Source organism: Amphiura filiformis, chromosome 12 (genome assembly GCF_039555335.1).
Source record: "Amphiura filiformis chromosome 12, Afil_fr2py, whole genome shotgun sequence".
Taxonomy (NCBI): Eukaryota; Metazoa; Echinodermata; class Ophiuroidea; order Amphilepidida; family Amphiuridae; genus Amphiura; species Amphiura filiformis.
In genome coordinates, this window is record NC_092639.1 from 18,492,678 (window position 1) to 18,513,628 (window position 20,951).

General features: G+C 35.6%; 2 protein-coding genes across 2 annotated transcripts in view; one reads left to right on the top strand and one right to left on the bottom strand.

Moving 5' to 3' along the window:
• The window catches only part of LOC140165893 (SPRY domain-containing protein 3-like), a 53,373-nt gene extending 45,725 nt beyond the window's left edge, over positions 1 to 7,648 (bottom strand). Inside the window, exon 1 of the mRNA XM_072189238.1 lies at positions 7,558 to 7,648. The gene's annotated coding sequence lies outside the window, so the exon portion shown is untranslated. The remainder of the gene's footprint in view (positions 1 to 7,557) is intronic.
• Positions 7,649 to 11,074: 3,426 nt separating this feature from the next.
• Positions 11,075 to 20,951, top strand: part of LOC140165891 (protein XRP2-like) — a 36,754-nt gene continuing 26,877 nt past the window's right edge. Inside the window, exon 1 of the mRNA XM_072189236.1 lies at positions 11,075 to 11,306. Coding sequence (XP_072045337.1) covers positions 11,236 to 11,306 — 71 coding nt within the window. The 5' untranslated portion in view covers positions 11,075 to 11,235. The remainder of the gene's footprint in view (positions 11,307 to 20,951) is intronic.

The following is a 20,951-nucleotide window of genomic DNA, read 5'->3' on the forward strand; positions in this document are numbered from 1 at the left end:
CTTAGACAAAACACATTTCTCAACAAGTGTATCCAAAAATGATAGGGATGTGTGCTGTCACTAGTATGCGATACACTCCTGTGGGAGGGGGGAATACTCGCGTTTAGTTTGGGTAGGGGTGTGCCACTGAGAATTTAAAAGTGAACCCAACAATATATCAATTTACAAAAGTCAAAAATTTCGGCCAACTTTAACACAAATTGTCATAAATTTGACAACTTATTAAAAATAAATTAAATTTTAAAGAAAATTTGAGGCAAAATTGGACTATTTTCTAAAAACCATTCAGAAAATTTTGAAAAAAAAGGGCCCATCCATATATACCAAAATTGGTCTGGAAAAATGGGTCATTGATAAAAGGGATGTAAATGCTACCCATGTTTGCAGCACATGACTGCCTGGTCAGTACATTTTTTTGGGGGGGGGGGGGCACACAAAGACATACTAAGTAATCTAACACACATAAACACACATCCATACCATGAACACTCACAAATTGTACAAAGACAGAAGCATTCAGTGTCCCCTTAAACCCTGGTTCAAATTGATCATTCGCTAGTATGCGCATGCATGCAACTGCAAGTAACAATCACGACAGGCAACACAACAGGGTTGAGGGTAGCTAGCTACTAGTACTAGGGCTCTTCAGATCTATTTCTAAACCTTGTAGTCATTCTCAATACCCCTACAAATTCATGAGGCTGTTAGTTTGCTAGCTGGCTCTCAAGTCTGTCCCATGCTTGCTGAGTGCTTCATTTATTGTGTAACCTGACAGATGTACCTTAGCTAGGTTTACCTGAGCACAGCACATTATGCAATGCTTGTCAATTTATCTAAAGTCTGCACAAAAAGTAACACAGCTGTTATAAATACGCCTATACAATGTAGCTTCAGAACTGATTTATTGTTTCCACAATATTTCTGCATAGAAAGAAAGATGATTTATTTACGCGCATTTTGATACCCAATTTGTCAAATGTCGTTCAATATTAACAACGCAATAGTGCCTTTGAAGAAAAATACCCGAATTTAAAAGTTGCAGTTTACAGCGATCAATGGTTATTATGCAAGCATTGTGGTACATAAAACCCTCCATTTGACTTCAAATCAATACTCTTTAAGGGGGTACTACACCCCTGGCCAATTTTGTGCATATTTTTGCATTTTTCTCAAAAATTATAGCGTATTTGTGACAATTAAGATATATGCATGTTGTAGGGGCAAGGACTACAACTAGTGCTCTGAAAATTCAGCAACTCAAGGCAAGTAGTTATTGATTTATTGATCAAAAACTGGTTTTCCTTCATTTTTGACTGCAGCTCCACAACTGCTGTCTGTGCGAAATAAAATTTCCAGTGCAATAGTTGTAGTCCTTGCCCCTATAATATACATATCTTACTTGTCACCAATGCGCTATAATTTTGAGAAAAATTCAAAAATAGGCACAAAATTGGACAGGGGTGTAGTACCCCCTTAAACACTGTTGTGTTGTTAATATTGAACAAAATTGGACAAATGGGGTATCAAAATGCGAGAGTTAATAAATTGTCCTTCTTTCTATGTTGAAATATTGTGAACACAATTATTAGTTCTGACGCTATAGGCGTATTTATAATAGCTGTGTTACTTTTTGAGCAGTCTTTATATCAAATCAATGGACAGAATGAAGATTGTGGAATTACAAAAGGGAACTATTTTTCAATCCAAAATACATATATATGTCTGTATACAAGAAGTACCGGTACATAAAGAGACAATTTTAAGAATTTTTGAATTTACACATATGTGACTTGATCAAGGGGAATGAGTTGGATGTCACTAATTTTGTTTTTGAGATATTGGCAAAAACAGTGTTCAAATTCTTTTTGTTTTATATTGTTTTCGGCCATTGATAAATTGCTCATAACTCGGTAACCAAATGTCCGATTTTGATGGGGTTTGCATCAAAATGTAGCATTTGTAAAACTGCCAGAAAATGATGTAAGAAACTTCTAATTGAAAATTGCCGACATGTGACTCATTCCCCTTGATCATGTATGTATACACACTTGACACAGTCAGATCCTGATTCCAAACAGCACTAATTTGTTTGGATTATCCTGTTTTGCCAAATGAAACATGTACTGACATCTAGCTATTTAAATGTTAATCCTTTCATTAGTTCTGACTGGCAATTAAAGTCAAATTTGAATATTTTCACAATTTGAGGGAAAATGGGCAAAAAACATGCAATTTTTCCAATAAGTACAGGCACAAAATTCAAAGCCTTGGCACAAGCCTAAAACATTCAAAATTTTGACTATAAGGCCAAATTAAAAAAGGTTTATCTCAAAGCTCCCGCGCGCATTAGTTTATTTAAAACCCACATTAGGAAAATTCTTTTTATTTTTTTCCCAGAAAAAGTGTAAAAAATACGATAGAAATGCTGTTTTTACAATTTTAGACCCTGCTCTTAGATTACTTCACTTAATAGCAGCATCACTTTATTGTTCAATACAACACTTCATACAGTAATACACGCAATGCTCCAGGCATTTCTGAATGGCCTATCTCTTGCCCAAGTCACCCTGTTTATTCAAAAGTGCACTTATTTTTAAGGAAATGAGGAATCAATAATTTATGCTATTAGTTTTAGTGCCAGAAATGTTGGAAAAAGGTTTTGATTGATAATGTCAGAAAAATTCTCAAATCATTTTACAATTTTTGGCAACCCTGTATGTTTAACACAAGGGATACCAAACTCTTTCTTCCTAATTTGTTTGAAGGGCCTATGCAATGTATTTCTGAATTCATATTTATTTTGAGCTTTCAGAAAAGGAAAATATGTGGTTGACCATGACAAGAAAGATGCTAATTTTGTTGACGTTCCACCAGGTATATTTCTCACCCACCCTGTATTATGATGTTATACTTTGTTGATTTGGCATCCTTTGTAATATAAGCTTTCCAGAATTTCCCAGAAATATATACTAAATATAAAATGTATTCATTACGTGTTGTGTTGCAGTGAATCAAAATTGTTGATATTTTTCTCATTTTACATAAATGTTACACAAAAGATGACCAATTCATGACATGCGACCACTTGGAGAAGGCTACATGTAGAGGAATTCAGCTACAGTTTTTGTCAGAGAAGAATGGCACTTGTCTACATTTTGAGAGTACATGCAGAGCGTAAACACAGAAGTGGGGTTCAGGGGTCAATTTAGAAAATAATAGTTACATGCACCACTGCAGTTTTTCCTTGAATCACACCATTTTACATGCACAGGCAACATTTTACATGCACAGTTCAATCTTACATGAAGTGAACACTAATTAGCTCCGCGTATGTCGCTCATTAACAGGGCACTCGCGCCAATCTGAGCAAAGGACTGCCGTTCTTTCTGAAACCCATTGTAGTCTAGCAATAGCCAATACTAGCATCTTGTTCAAAAAGTTCTAACTATAGTATGAACAACCGATAGCTTGTGCCTTGTGATACTAAAGTTAGGTGCAAATATTTGAGCTCAAGTCACGTGCCTGTACGCAGTTGGCATACAGGGCACAATGTCATAAAACTTCTTCAAGTTAATTAGGCCAAAAAAAAAATTGTTTGTTTGTCCTCCACAGCTTTGAAAGAGGACGTGCGGGCGGGCGGATTTTTTTTTTATTTTATTTATTTTTTATTTTTTTTCGGATTTGGCGTATTTCTGGACCTTGCTAGAGCTAAATGCTACAATCATTCATGGTGACTTAAAAAAAACACATTTTGTTTCTATAATATGCAGTTAAAGTTATAATTTGTGTTCATGTCATAGTCTTTTAATGATTTGGTGGACTTTTTTAATTTTCAACCATGAAAGAGGTCCAGAGATACTCCAAATCTGGAAAAAAAATTGAATTTTACTTATTTTTATTTTAAAAAAAAAAAATTAAAAAAAAAAAAATTGGTCAGGCCTTCATCTGAGGAGCGGGCGGTGGAGGACAAACAACTTTTCTTTTTTGGCCTTATTGTCTCAAAAATATATGAGGATATTGTTCTTGACATGTATTAGTGACACATTGTGCTATAAATTCCTTTATCAATTCATCATGATTGCTATACCAAAAACGTTATTTTGTGTAAATTTTTCTGGCGTGATCGTCAGACATCACAGTCGCCATTGTAATACTGATCAACAAATGGTAGTGCTGGGCTCACATGTTCAAGAAAATACAACACCGGAAGGGTGTCACCATCAATTTGCAATGACAAGTCAAAGTTAGCCAATTGGGAGATAGATTGATTTGCCCAGGGTTGCATTTTCTCAAATATTTTAAAATGGGCGACGCTGTTTTCTAATTGGTCAGTCGTCAAAACAACTTTGATCTGCAAGAGGACTTATCCTGTATTTTAGTTGACAGCTTTCGTCCATGATTGACAGTTCTTGAACATTTCAGTGCGCAAATTAGTCTTAGTTCCAGACGTGCAAGTACACATACGATTGTAACGCAATTTGAAAGTATGTTTATTTGTTTTAGGAAAGAAATGTATACCCTTTTCATTACATTTTGTGTTATTGAGAATTCCAATTGAATGAACGCAGCTTTCAATAGCGTTACGATTTTTTGCGTACACCGCGCGATGAATCCAACCATGCCAAAGCACAAGTTTGTGATTGGTTAGCATTGTATCTAAGGTCGTGCGTTCGTGTTATACAGGGACGGATTTAAGCAGTGGCCCTGTGGCCCGGGGCCAGTTGATTTTGCCTCGGGCCAGTAAACTTCAACAATGCTGGCCCGGCGGGCCACTAGATTTTTGATCCTGATATAACTCATATGACTGAGCAAGATATAATCAGTGATGGACACTACAGCTCAACTACATTCGACCTTGCATGATTTTTGAGTTGACACAGTCATGAAAATAACTATAGATACTTGACAGACCATTAGTAGCCCAGTTCTGAACCTTTTTCATTGATCATTCATAACAATAGGTATCTGATGGATCAGTGAAGATAAGAAGGGATTATATAATATATCCGTAACCTTGATATTATAGTACATCTCGAGGAAAAAGTGCAATGGACATGTTTTCATTTTATGTTTCAAATATCCCGCGCATGAAAATTGAGTATTTAACCCAAAATGGAAAATGGAACAATTTATTGGAAATCTGTTTTAACAGATTTTTTGACATCTTTTTCTGCACTGTATTATACCTAAATTAAGAAATTTGATAAATATTCAAAGAAAATATAGGTCATCCAAAAAATGTTGATTTTTACACATTTTGGGGCAAAAAAGGAAAAATAAGCAAAAATATCAAAATCTGTTTGGTTACGGGCATGGGAACATGCTTCTTTATTTGCACTTTTTGCAGTAGAACATATTGAAAAAGTTGGGCCAGTAAATTTATTGCAGGGCCAGTAGATTTGCCGTTTCACTGGCCCGGAGGGCCAGTAGAAAACTGAAATCTAAGTCTGTCCCTGTGTTATAGTTTGAAATACGCGATATATGATCGCGGTTGTATCGAGCACAGCTGTTGAAAGCTGCGTTCATTAAAATGGAATTCTTACTATAGTAGAGAGAAAATTAGACGCATTCGTTACTTGTTTTTTTGATTTTCGAGCTAATTTTATGTACGAAATAGGCACATTTAAACCGCTACAGTACAAACGACAGTCCGTCTTGATCAAGTCTAACATCGTTAGCCTAAAATCTCCTTAATCTTGAACGACTGTCGAGGAAGTCTATTTCGAACTATTTTTCCAAGATGGCGCACATCGACTGCCAATTATTCAGACCCTTTCGGACCCAAATACAGCTTATTTAGCCAGTCTCATCATGGGGTCATCGCAGAGAATGTTTTCCTAGCATATTGAGGTAACTCCTCAGCTACCGTACTTGGTTTTTCAGAATATGATCAGTAATAGAAAGAAACGATCAATTGTTCATCGTTTTTTTTTTAAAACGATGACGTTAACATGCATCACCTCTTCCACAGAAAATACACTCCTACACAGCGCTAGCCCGAGGTACTCACACCTCTGTCACTACGATTTCCACTTTCCTTCTCCGTACGAAGGTCTCATGTGGTCTGCGACTCCTGAGCAATCTGGTCCAGGACCACCATGGGTAGGCCTACACATAAAATACCACTTTTTCTCGTATGTAAATACCACTTCCTACCATTCCTCACGTGAAGATGAGACTTAAACAAAACATATTTGGTGCATGTTCGTAAATTTTGAGCAGATTTGAGGATGTAAAAGACCAGACTTGTGACTGTTATCGTCGCCGTGTTTTGAATTCTTCCTATAAATAGATGCCGTCAGTGTGACGTCATCACCGCGACGTGAGTTCATGGTGCCCTAGTGAGGAAGGGACAGGGCCATGATGTTTCGGGCTAACACAGCGCATGCCATCGCATGCATGAATCATGATCGCGCATATTGGCTGTGTCAGTGTGGCCAAATTGGTCAAGCTGGGAGATTCCACGTTTGTTGATAGAAAGACAGCTTAGGCTAATAGAAATTGGCACTCCATTCATGTGGATAATAATAAAGTTTAAAACATGTAGGCCTAGCGTATGTCCGGCACTTAGGCAGGGTGATTCTTTGTTGGATTATTTTGATCCTATTTGTGACCTCTTCTCATAATTTATTACTTTCCTTTTCTCACGTGTCTGAAACATCGAGTCGTAGTACCGTCCATGCGAACTTGGATGTAAGCTTAAGCGCTTAGGCCTACATGTTGACGCAAATTCAAGAAAGTACAAAACTTGGAAGTATGACTATATCCTGGGACTATATCTGCCTCTGTATTTTGCAAACTAAAACAAGAATAGGGCCTACTCTATTAAATAAATACGAAAATGAGAGTAGGCCTATGACTGACTTAATTTAGATGCCAAGACACTGAAACTGATATCGTAAAAAGTCACACCGGCGGCGCTTGCACAAAGTTATGCCGTACAATGGTTTACTCATCACATGTATATCGCCATGGTCGGGGCACGTATGTAGGGCTATTTGCATGCTTGTCATGGGTCGACCTGGCTAAAAATCCTGGCGCTTATGGGCGAATGTGGCAACCCAAAATTTACGGTCGACCTGGGAAAAAACGATTTACGATAACTTAGGTGGTCTATCGTGTGCGATGCACGCTATTTTTGGTCGACCTGGGATTTTTTTCTCCCAGCTTGACCCAAAACGCGTCAGTGTGTGACTGACTTCAGCTTCATTTGCGCAAACGTTAACGAGTGGCTTATCCTATAGTATATTAGTACTCGAGAATCCTTGGTATTATAGAATTTTGTACTCCAGAACCTCAATCCTTTATATTATTTCACAAAGTACAAGGAAATGTTTTCAAATGTGTAAAGTAGGCCTACATCCATGCATCACTGACAGTGACATGCACTACGAAATGTGTACAGTACGAGTACAGGCCAAGCAAACATTTTGCCAACAAGCACATCAAAACATCGTGTTTTTTGGTTTATCTTTAAGTGTCCATAGACAATATTTCGGCTTAACATAAACACAAGTTTTCACATATTCTTTAGAATTGAGTAAATTATAAACTTACCGTTTCTGGAGCCACCGATTTGTTAAATTTCTAACCGTTGCAACATGTCCCACACGTCACTTTACCGCATACATTGCGATTGTAAACATGCACCGGCAAGAAATCGTCAGAAGGCAGCTTTTTTGTTTCTTTGGCAAAAGGAGCAGTGAAGCGCAAAATACAAAAGGTGCATTTACATTTATACAGGAATGTAAATAAATAAATAAATAAATAAATAAATAAATAAATAAATAAATAAATAAATAAATAAATAAATAAATAAATAAATAAATAAATAAATAAATAAATAAATAAATAAATAAATAAATAAATAAATAAATAAATAAATAAATAAATAAATAAATAAATAAATAAATAAATAAATAAATAAATAAATAAATAAATAAATAAATAAATAAATAAATAAATAAATAAATAAATAAATAAATAAATAAATAAATAAATAAATAAATAAATAAATAAACCTAAAGAAAAAAAGAGAAACAAAAAAGAAAGAACATAAAAAATGGGATTTCTATAGTATTTTCTTTCCCTATTTTATAGCCTCGTTTCTCTCTCTTTCCTTTTTTTTTACATATGTCCTTCCAAATCTTTTCTTTTCTGTTTTGTTCTAATCTGAAAAGATTTTGTTCTTCTTTTCTTTTCTTTTCTTTTCTTTTCAAATCATTTTTTTCTTTTCAAATCTTTTCTTTTCAAATCATTAGGGACCGATCATTATTTACGGCAGGGGGTAATGGGCATTTTGGAAAAAATATCGACACAAAAATTCGCGTTCCCCCCTCGCGTCCGCTCACAAATTTCAGATTCCCCCCTTGTTTTCCAGAATTTCTCCATTTAAAACTTAACATTCCCCCCTCCTGGCTCAACAAAAAAATTCGCGTTCCCCTCAAGACAAAAAAAAAATCGGATTCCCCCCTCAAAACGCCCATTACCCCCCTGTCGTAAATAACGATCACTCCCTTAATTTTCAAATAATTTCTTTTCGAGTCAGCCTCAGGGGGCTACTCACCGCTATTCCAGCCGACCCCGATTCTGGCCTAGAAAAATACAACACTAAAAAATATCACCCTGTTTTGCCAAATAAAACATAGCTCTTTCAAGACATAGGGCCTTTTAATTTTTTTTTTTGCATTTTTTGCATTTTGTGAAGAAATTACAAAAAAAATTGGACAAAGTGGTATGCAAAATGAAGGGGCAAATCTTCTCGTTTTATTGGTGGTATCGGTATCAATGTAGCTTACATGCTTTTACAGATAGAAGCCAAAAGGAGGTACATCACTGATGATTTAAATTCACTTCATTTTGGAAAGCTTACTATCAACGGATTTCGTTAAAATTTTGGATATGTGTTGCTAACACATTAGGGAAATAAAGTTGATATGTAAAATGGGAATAAGTGGTTCCTGATTTCTTTTATGACTTCATGAACTTGGTGCTCCACAACTATCAAAAAAGGAACTGGTTAAAATGCTTCTATTTTCAATGTTGAGCTATATTTTGTATTTTTAACTTGCGACATTATTGCACTGAAACTTAATTAAGCCATAGGTAACAGGTTACAACAACCATACTACAGCAATGATGAAAAAAATTGTATTTCTTGTCGCCTATACAACCATATTGGGTAGTTTTCCGTAAGCTTATCTTTTGTGATTTTGGTAACTATTTTATATTTATTTGTGAAATCCGTCTCAACTAGGCATTCTAAATTGTACTCACCATTTACATCCCAAGGTATATTAGTATATCCACCATGCACTTCTCGATATATATCCAGTTAAAGACAGAATATCAAAATTATGCCTCATATGATATCACAGACTCTCACATGTGTATTCAAAATTGATGCTTAAATTTGACCTGAACCAATTGACCTATAACCTGACATACGGTGACCTAATAGCCTTTTCTTCTCCTAACAACTAATGACTATGCATCCATTGTATAAGTGTTTATTTAATTTATTCAGTGTTATATCATGGTAGGTATTTTGCATGCACCACTATAGATTTTCTATAGAGAGTATAACAAAGGATTTAATGTATTCTATTCATGTACCCTACTTGAACATTTTGTAAAGAATAAATTATGGTTTGTTATGAAACACAGATCTGAGTTACTAGGTTACAGTAAACAAAAAATATACAGGGCTAAAAATGACTTACTAAAATGGTTGAAAGTCACTTTATATGTAGATATATTTTATAAGTTCAGGACATGAGGTGATAAACATATATATGTACTTAATAAATTTGCAAGAAAAAAAAGAAGAGGGGTACTGATGAAAATCGGGGTATTATATCGCCTTAAGGCCCTATGAACTTTTGACACTGACCTGACAGTTATTAAAATAACTGTCAGGTCAGTGTCAAAAGTTTGCTTATAACTCCAAATTATAATTTACAATGAATCTCTTCACAAATACCATATACCGTAGCATAGTTCTAACTGGCAACAAAAAGTCATATTTTAATATCCCGGGTTTAATATTTGGTCAATTGGAAATAATGGCCAAAAACATGGGGTTTTAATAATGGTGTAATCCTGTGACAATCAAGCTCAAAGACTTGCACTTGGACTAATTTCAGGATATATATTCTAATTTTTGGAAAACACATTTTCTAATATCTTTTAAAACCAATTAATATCAAAATTAACATAAAAATCTATAAACTCACAGCCTCATACTCCAAGTCTTTGAATCATATTTTTTGTGCCTGCAATTGTAATAGGTATCAAGCAAAATTGCATGTTTTTGGTACATTTCCCCTCAAATTGCTACGGTAACTATTCAAATTTCACTTTTAGAACTAAATTAAAGGATTAGAAAGCTATGTTTCATTTGGCAAAACAGTACTAGTAATACATTTTTGTGCTATTTTTGCCAAATCCAAAGTTCTGTATTTTTCTGGAATAGGGAGTAGGCCCCCGGTAGGCCCGGGGGAATAGGCCTAGGCCTAGGGTCCTCAGTCTTTGCACCTTTTCCTCTGAATAGGCTAAGATTAATTTTCTAGGCTATCTTCGTCTGTCTCCTTTCCCCTTGCCAATTTGATTCAAATCAATTTAATGTCCAGGGAAACATTTCCTGATGTATTCACAGTATTCCTTTAAAATTTGAATTCCTGGCAAAAATAGCTGCCTTGTGTGAGTAGAGTTCAAATACAAATGAGATACAATGACGTAATTGTTTCAAATTTTAATTCATTAAATTTTAATGTAATATAGATTTTGTGTAAAATATAATTGAATTACCTTGATTGAAAGACATTCTAAACTGATCGGTTTGTGGTTGAAATACATGTACAGTATGGTGCGAATTGAACTTTTTGGCTGATGAGAATACAAGAGACTTGATTGTTAAAATTAAATGTACATGAAAATTAGATGACTCATTTCAGCTGGCTCTCTGTTCAATACGCCTTAATTCACGTCAGAGAATAAACTGGGAATAAGTAGGAACCACTTCCGTTTTATAGCCTCATCCTTCAGAAACAAAGTTTGATTGGTAACGACAAGTAACATGATTTGGCAGCCATCGATATTTAATGGTGATGAGAATGTTAATTTATGATTGCCTTGGAAAAGAGACGCTTCTTTGACAGAATCCTTGATTGTTTTGGTTCGTTGGTCGTTGATTTTTGACTCTGATTATTCATTATTTACACCCGAAAACGGAAGATGGGTTGTTTGTTTTCGCGATCATCAAATGATGCGCCTAAAGAAGAGGAAACACCTAAGGTTTTCAGCTGGTGAGTATAAGCTTACCAATTTGAATTTTTTTGCCAGACGCCCGCACACTTACTTTACGAGGAACCCATACCGTAGTAGCTCTGCACAACGGTATGGGATGAAGTGTATACAAGGCTCCTGTAGCTTAAAATAGTTGGATGTTTGTCATAATATTAATTACACAGCTTCTCTTATACTTCTTGCCTAAACTCCTATGATTGAAATTGTAATTAATACTCGGATACTCCATTATTTATCCAGAATAAATATAAAAATTCATTAACACATGATCCACATCGGTGCACCAAAACTGAGATGGCACTTCAGTGCAAACTTAGATAGGGCAGCACCAATACGAAAATGTCATACAGATAAACGATGTGTCTGTTTTGCCCGTTTTTTAAGTTTGTGTTGCGAACTACCGCACACTGCACTGGTCACTGCACACCACAGAGCTAGAGGAGAGAGAAAACAGAGAAAGTACCACCAGTCAAAGTCCCAGTGTATTGTATACGGCGAGTTCTCGCATATTCATGATAGATCGTTGCGTGCTTTCGCAATTACGCGATAGACCATGAAAATACGTGGTAATTGCGCTCAGTCTCACCTGTCGCATTTCATGGTTAGGGAACAATCGGCCCTCATTATTGGATGATGCGGAGTCTCCGAGACTTTGACTGGTGGTACGCGCTCTGTAGTACTCTGTGGGTCACTGCACTGAGTGAGTGACACGCACTGCAGCTGCAGCTGGACAGTAAATAACAATATATTGCAAGGAAAATCATATTTCTTTAATAATGTTACTTGTGTAATTTTTTGTTATTATTTTGATTTTAAATAAGAATCACAAAATGTTCTGGTATGTATGAACGGGCAGGCAGCCCCTCTGCTCTGCAGTGGCATATTTCATTTTTTTTCATGTTTATTTGACAAATCGACTGACATCACAAAATACAAGATAAATCAAGCATTGAAACAACATACAATATATTAGGCCCTTCGCACTTGATTATTAGTTTCCTGTTTACCACCCTCGTCCAAAATTGAAAATCGCAAAATAATTACCGTATTGGTCCGAGTATAGTCCCACCCGTTTTTTATGTGAAAATTTTTCACAATTGGGGGTGGGATTATACTCAATTTCAACAAAAAAAAAAAAAATTTTTTTTTTTTTTTTTTTTAACTTTATTTTTTTACGATTTTGGAGTGTCTCTGGACCTAGACCTAGATGCTAGGATCATTCATGGTTGACCTAAAAAAAAAAAAAAAAAAAAAAAATTCAAAAGATTTTGTAGTTTTAATATGAAAATTGATACTTTGTTTTCATGTCATACTCTATTAATTATTTCAAAATGCATTCAAATTCAATGCATTTTGAAATCATTAATAGAGTATGACATGAATACAAATTATCAATTTTCATGTTAAAAATACAAAATATCTTGAAATTTTTTTTTTTTTTTTTTTTTTTTAGGTCAACCATGAATGATCCTAGCATCTAGGTCTAGGTCCAGGACACTCAAAACCGAAAAAACTTAATGAATAAACTTTAAAAAAAAAAAATTTTTTTTTTTTTTTTTTTTACAATTTCTGAAATTTTTGAAAAATGGGGGTGGGATTATACTCGAGCATGGGACTATACTCGGACGAATACGGTAATTATTTTATTTTTATTTCTAATTTTCTCCTCTAAAATAACTTTCAACTACTTCTACTTGCCATTTTCTGACTTTAATAATATCAACAATAATGATGAATGAACAAAGAGTACAACTCCACCTTCACTTATAAATAAAATATTGTTGTGAAATAATTAAATGCCAGCTCTAGTCAAATTGAGTCAATAGTTGCTTGTAATAGTTCAAACTAAATAAAGAAAATAAAAGATAATTAATAATTAAAAGTCACCTCGTCCCTTTTTCAAAATCTTTAACAGGAAACTAATAATCAAGTGCGAAGGGCCTAATCAGACAAGGCCGCAACAAGCGGGTGGCCGGGGATGCCATGGCCGCCCCACTTTTTAGAAATTTGTTATGTTTTTCTGTATATCTTTATTTCCGTTAGGGCATATATTTGTATTTCGCCGCCCCACATTTGTCATGGCCGCCCCACATTTTACAACCTTGCTACGGCCCTGTAATCAGACACCTAATTGTCGAGATGTCAGGATGACCCATAAAGTCTGGCTATTACAGTGCAAACTTAATTCCAATGGGTCAAACAAACAGGTGCCCGGAACAAGGGAAACAACCGTTTACTTTTTAGTACATGTAGGTATGAAATTGAAAGGTGAATTCAAATTTGCCATCAAACCTCATCATTTTAAATTATATCAAATGAAAGCCCTTGAGTAAAGAAAGCCAAAACTGAAAACCGTTTTGTCATAGCACTTTACGTAGCAAAGTTACATCTTGTCAAAGATTAACTTTCATCAAAAATATTCAGCTAACATTTTAAAATGCATGAATTAAAATACAAAACAGCATAGTCTCATGATATAGTCACGATAGTGCAGCTTTTCTATATGTGGAACTGCCATCACAATCACAATCCCTCTAAAATTCCATGTGTGATTGTCTCATCACAAAAAACAATGTTCAACATACATGTATGGGTCAAGTGAAATACCGGTATACATGTATGTAGACAATATTTATGTACCCGGTACCTTTCCTTGCAAATCTTTTCTTTTAAATTTTCATGTAAATTAAATTGTGTTTGGGCCCCGGTTTAGGCCAATTTGGCTGACTAGCTATGTGTTTTAACTAAGGTTTGCCTCTCATACCTATGTTTAGACTTTTTAGTCATGACAATATATGAATGAACCCTAGTTCGCAACGCAAACTTGAAAAACCAGGCAAAACAGACATCATTTATCAGTATGACATTTTCGTATTGGTGTTGCCCTATTTAAGTTTGCACTGAAGTGCCATCTCAGTTTGGGTGTAACAATTTGGATCATGTGCCAATGAATTTTTATTTATTCTGGATAAAATAATGGAGTATTAATTACAATTTCAAGCATAGGAGTTAAGTACAAGAAGCTGTGTAATTAATATTATGACAAACATGCAACTATTCAAGCTACAGGAGCCTTGTATTTTTTAGTGCAAACTCTAATTGAAACCATGCAAAATTGCATTGCACTAGCTTTTTGTATGATACACGTTATCCCATTGTGCAGAGCTACTACGGTATGCGTTCCTTGTACTAAATGAACCCCCTAATTCAGTTTTGCTTTTGTGAGTTGAAGAAATCTCAAAGTCTCCCGAGTAATGTCGCTTGTCACATGAATGTGTCAACCAATTATATCTTACCAACTGATATTTTTCTCATATACCTTACCTTTTACTTCCAGTTCCAGAGGTGAATTAATTGGCCAAATCGGCATTGGAAGTTTGCAATGCATAATTTTTTGTGAGACAGTTTTTGCAGTTTTGGGACTCTGACCGGAATGTTGCAGAGGGATGAAATCTTGTAAAATGACTAAAAACTGTCTGTCTCTTGTTTGCTTTAAAAAGTACAAAAATGCATTTTGATAACTAGTGACATTTTAAAAGAGGGAGCACCACCAAATCACTCCAACATTTCAGTGAAATTTGTGTAAAAATAGTCCACCGCTTATTTTAGCTTGTTGCAGCTTGTTGCAGCTTGCTACAGCTTTATTTTCAAAACGTATCTATAGTCAAAATTTGCCTGTTTTCAGCTCATTTGTTTCCAACAAGTGTCAACATGAAGAAAAAGTCCCAATGTTTTATTTCAGAGATGGAGTTTTGGCACGAATTTGAACAATGTCCATGCAAAAATTAAGTGATTTTTTAGGGTTAAATTTGCACACTTTTTCTTTGCGGCAAAATAGCAAAAAAAGTTAGTGGTTAGGCAACGAAAAAAAGAAACCTTGTTCTACGGGCGGACGGACCTTTCAAGTAGGGTCAGTTGGTCGGCCTTTTTTTATTTATTTATTTTGTGGAAATGACCCCAAAAAATCACCAAAATCTGTAAATAATTTGCAATTTGAGAAAATACAAAAAAAAAATTGTTCCTGAAATGTCCGAAATTTGGGTCAGCATTCATTTGTACAGGAATTTTTTTTCCCCAATTTGTTCAAAATCTGGGTCGGTTGGGCCCGTAGAACAGGGTTTTCTTTTTTCGTCGCCAATGATAATAAATTGTCAATTTTTCGTCGTACAATGATGGCCCATGGCCTCTAAATGTGGCCTTTAATAGTCCTGACCCCAGACGTCAGAGTTTGTGTGTATAGTACAAAGCAATTTATAGAAAAAAGACTTGGGGTTGAATAAATTACCAACTTTGGATGCTCACAATTGTGGCGTTTCACAATACGATGTGCCTCCAGTGGTCGCTGGGTCAAGGCCAAAATACGCAGTACATCGTGGGAAAATGTCGACATCCAAAGACCGCGTAATATGAATACCATACAGGAACATACATCATTCCCGGACTTAACTGTCATTATAATGATGTTACATGTGAATGCACACTAAAACAACAATTTAACTTGAACTTGAACACAAGATATTTATTAAATTACAAAATCAGGGCTCTGACAAAAATTATTAATGTGAAACTCGACTGCCAGGTTATAACTTACAAAGATATCTGCACATACACTTAAGGGGGTACCACACCCCTGCCCAATTGTGTGCCTATTTTTGCATTTTTCTCACAAATTATAGCGCATTGGTGACAAGTAAGATATGTATACAGGGGCAAGGACTACAACTACTGCACTGGAAATTGTATTTCAGCACAGACAACAGTTGTGGAGTTACAGTCCAAAATGACCAATATTTGATCAATAAATCAATAACTACTTGCCTTGAGTTGCTTAAGTTTTCGGTGCAGTAGTTGTAGTCTTTGCCCCTATAATATACATACAGGGTTCAAAAGAAATAACTCCCCCCTTAAAATTACAAAACATTTCTTTGCATAACTTGACATATATTTTGTTGATTTGAAAAATTCAAAAAGCTGTGAAAAGAGGAATCGCTTTTCCACCCTTCCAAAGTTGTTTCATTTGCAAAAACAATATTTTTGGTCAAAAATAATCACATTTTCCAAAAAGGATGCTTTCAGAAAAAGTTGCACTTTACATGTACTACATTATGTACAAAACATTATCGATATTAATGTTAAGGTTGATTTAATTCTTGTTTTTTTTCCTTCACCTTTCTGTCTCTGATCCTTCAGGCACCCATGCAACCATCATTCAGTGCAAAACAAAGATTTGTTGAACTTAATTTCGGCGTAAAATGAGATTTTCTTTGAAGTTTCTAATCAGTAGTTGTTTCAAAATGATAAAATCACTAGGGAGGAGAAATGAGCTCTCCCCGCATAAATTTGACCAAAAGGGTGAACATTTACCTGTACATATTGGGTCAGTTGAAGCATCTTGCATTTTGATTTAAAATGATGGCTTTCTTGGATAAAGGTGTAACACTCATGATATGGCCACAAGAGATTGGCTGCATGCAGGTAATTGGCTGAATGCTGACTTCCAATCTCCAATATTTGTTGGCCATTTCTTCTTTGTCATATACGCCTTTATTCAAGAGAGCCGTTGCTATAGATCTTTGCAACTGTTTCAGTCTACAATTTGCAAGTAAATTTTTCATCTCTTCAAGCCAGCGAAAGAAAATAGCATCACACTATAAACCTTATTTTTACTCCTATAGTGATTTTACCATTTTTGAAACACCGACTGAAAACCCCATTCATGTCAAAATTCATGTGAATGAATCATTGTTTTATACTGAAAGATGATTGCATAGGTGACTGAGTAATCGGATACATAAAATTTAAGACAAATTAACTAACAATTTACATTGATCACGTTGATATCGAGAACGTTTTTGTACATTACATGTATAGGATGTTGAAAAGTGCAACTTTTTCTGAAAGCATCATTTTTGGAAAATGTGATAATTTTTAACCAACAAAAAATGATTTTCAAAAAGAAGAAAATTGGGAGGGTAGCAAAAAGATTCCTCTATTCACAGGTTTTTTAATTTTTCAAATCAACCAAATGTATGTCAAGTTAGGCAAAGAAATATTTTGTAATTTTAGGGGGGGGGGAAGTTATTTCTTTTGAACCCTGTATCTTACCTGTCACCAATGCGCTATAATTTTTGAGAAAAATGCAAAAATAGGCACAAACTTGGCCAGGGGTGTAGTACCCCCTTAACTATATACCCGAAATTGGGCTAGCTGGCAGGGGCTATGCAATAATTAGGAGTCTCCCCCTTCAAATTTCCAAGCATGTCAAAAATGCTTGACCCCCCCCCCTCGGCCTGCCACCCCTCTTGGCATCCCAAAATTTTTTGGCCCCTCCCTTTGCACATGCCAAATTTTTGGGATCCCAATTTCCAAACCTCAAATGGTATATAGATATATATTGGGAGCGCATTGAGTAGGAATATTTTGTCTCCCCCAGGGCCCAGGGGAGTAGGCCTACTTAGTACAAATGACCATGTACGGGGACGTGCCGCAAATATGGTAGCATTTTCGTCCTTTTGGTATATCAATGACCACTTTTTCTTAGACAATTTTGGTATATATATGAATGGGTCCTTTTTTCAAAATTTTTTCAATTTTTTTTTTCGAAAAATAGCCCAATTTTACCTCAATCTAGCCAAATTTTCAAAATTTGTAGGAAAATGTGTAAAAACTACGACAATTTGGGTTAAATTTGGCTGAAAATGTTGACTTTTGGTATATCAATGGGTCCAAATTTCTTGAAAAATAGGTATATTTATGGGTCCCTTTCAAATTCTCAGCCGCACACCCCTACCAAAATCAAACTTGAGTACCCCCGGTCCCAGGGTTCATAATCATTGCACAGCCCCTGAGTAGTGAGTAGACACTTGTATACATCTTAGCAAGGTATCCATTATAGTGTCTTTCAGGGATAGTCACACTGCCCTCTATTACACATATTTATATTGTATAGTAGCTCATTCAGGCACAGGGGTGTAGCCAGCTTTCTTGGTGGGGGGAGGGGCAAAATAAACATTTCGGGATAAAAGATGAAAAAAAAAATTCCGGTTCCATCATTTTGACTTGGTAAATATCGATGGAATATATCATGCCGGTTTATTTAGAGAGACTGTACATGTTAAAGTCTTGGAGCTTCAAAAAAACCAACAAAAAAAACCCAGCAAGTTTATGGGAAAATATGGGTAGTTGCAAAAAAATTGGTATTACTATTTTGACCCATGGTAGGGTGACTTTTGGTGGAAAACAGGCTCCTTGTTCCTTTTCTTTTCCTTTGCCTTCCTGATTTTCTCTTTCATTTTTTGTTAGGGGGGCACAATTCTCTTTCATTTGTTATTAGGAGTACACTCTGCCCGTTGGCTGCACTACTGTTCAAACATGAGATTTTCCAGCTAATCAGCTGAATTTTGCTTTTTGGAAGCCCAATTTTGAGTCATCTAATGGCCAATTTCATGCCGTATTCCAGCTTCTTTTTGTACAACTTCAGCTTTTGTTAAAAGTAAATCTATTTATAAAAGGCACAATTGCATTCACCATTTGCACACAGATCTTGGTCCCCTGCCTGCTGCACTCCCCCCCTTCCTATTCAAAATGAGAAATCGGGAAAATTTCCATAAATCAAGCCAAAAACGCCAAATTTTAGCCAAATTGTTGGTTGTTTGACCCCTAAAAAAAATCATAGCCCTACCATAGGGCCTTTTTTACATACTACTTGGAGACACCTAAAAACCCCAGTGACAGCTAGCTCACACCCAGTGAAGGTTGAAGGTGGCCAGCAGGGAAGACTCACCCCAGTTTTTAGCCTGGTGGAGAGTCACAACGTTTTTCTTGTGGCTGCGAATCGCCATGATTTCTCGTCAACGTGTGCGTCTTGCCAACATGTGGATCCCAGCCGTAAGGATGTCTTCATGTTACGCGTTCCAGGTGCGCTTTGTGTACATATTTTGTTTTATGGAGAATCAATTGACTCTCGCAAAATTTAAGTTAGGTGATTCTCCTCAGCTGCGACAAATTTGAGGCCCTGCTTGCTAGATGGGGTCAGTCAGTCTGGATCTCAAAGAGACAGAACGACCCTAAAAATCACATGACAAGAAAGCTTGAAAAATCAAGAAAATGTTTTTGTCACTCACTATTTCTGACATATTTTGAAAATGTTCTGATCCTAAAAAAATATTACCGGTGTGTACCATAATAGTGTACACAGTAATGAAAAATTAAAATGAAAACAACCAATTTAATTTGACCTTGCACTGTTGCAAAAATAAATCCAAATGGGACTTGATATTTTATGCAATAATCAATGTTTCATAAAATGTTTGTCTGGGGCTGCATACAGCTGCTCTGGCAGTTACCATGGTAATACTGGTTGCCATGGTAGCATATAAGCAAAATGCAAGCTGTGTAGAGAAGTTGAGGAAGTGCAACTCAATGCACTGTATTAGTATATTGTGTAACCGGAGATGTATTTTTTGACATCTTGTCCTGTGTCGTGTTTATAACAAGGCTAACACATGGAAGCCAACAATAAATGGCGATCAAATTTTATAATTACCGGTATTATGCATAATGCTAAATGAATACTGAAGAGTGACTTTCCAATATTCTGCATTATAGTGCATGGACTGTGGACTATGATTGTCAGCTTGTGATGTGAAGCCTGAAGATTTTTTAAAGGGTTGTTGTTTATGGTTTATCACAGTGAGAGCTCTTCAATTCAGTCAGTGTGAACAACAGATCATCCTGACATTTAGATCATGATTGATACTACTTGCTTTATTTCACTGAAGCATGTTTAATCACAGTGGGTCATTGCAAACATGGTCTCTGTGATATATTGTGAAGACACAGACATTGATGAGCATCAGCATTTCATATTATTAAAGTGATAGCAATATGCCAGAGAATAAACTTTATTCATAATGGATGATATATTTACTTTTGGATGTTGAGATATAAGTATTTATAACCAGATTTTCACCAGGAAGCTGTTGTTAATGTTATTTACACATTCATATAGCTACATGTATGTAGAAGTTCTGATCCACTGATCTAATGTACCAGGATATTTGATGATTGGTCTTATATATGCAAATGAATTCAGTGTTGAACTATTCAGCTTAACAACTCTTTATTTACACATGATTCAATCATGACTACTACTGGCATTGTCATAAAACAAATATTCAACACAGTCCATTCAGTGACAGTTCTACCTGTTGGCTGTTGCTAGTGACAATTCATTATAGGTGAACGTGCCAATGCTTCAGAATTACACATGTACCTGTACATGTGTAGGTGTGCAGCCATTAGCAATTAATTGATTTTTATAATTAATTAACATACCAACGTGAGCTGACGGATGCATGATTTCTTTTACATCGGAGTACTGAGTCTGCAAAGAATTGTCTACTGAATTTACTGGCTTATCATATAGGCCTATCATAGTAATGTAATAAATGCACACATATATGACTGTGCAATCTGAGCAGATTTTACCATGGGGATACTATGTTCATCTTCTTCACTATTTTGCTACCATGAAGATTGAACATGATCTTGAATTGTTGCCCAATGTCAGGAATTATATTTACATGCAGACATCATTGGAAGGAATGCAGCCATATGGTACAAAACTGCATTTTTTTGCAGAC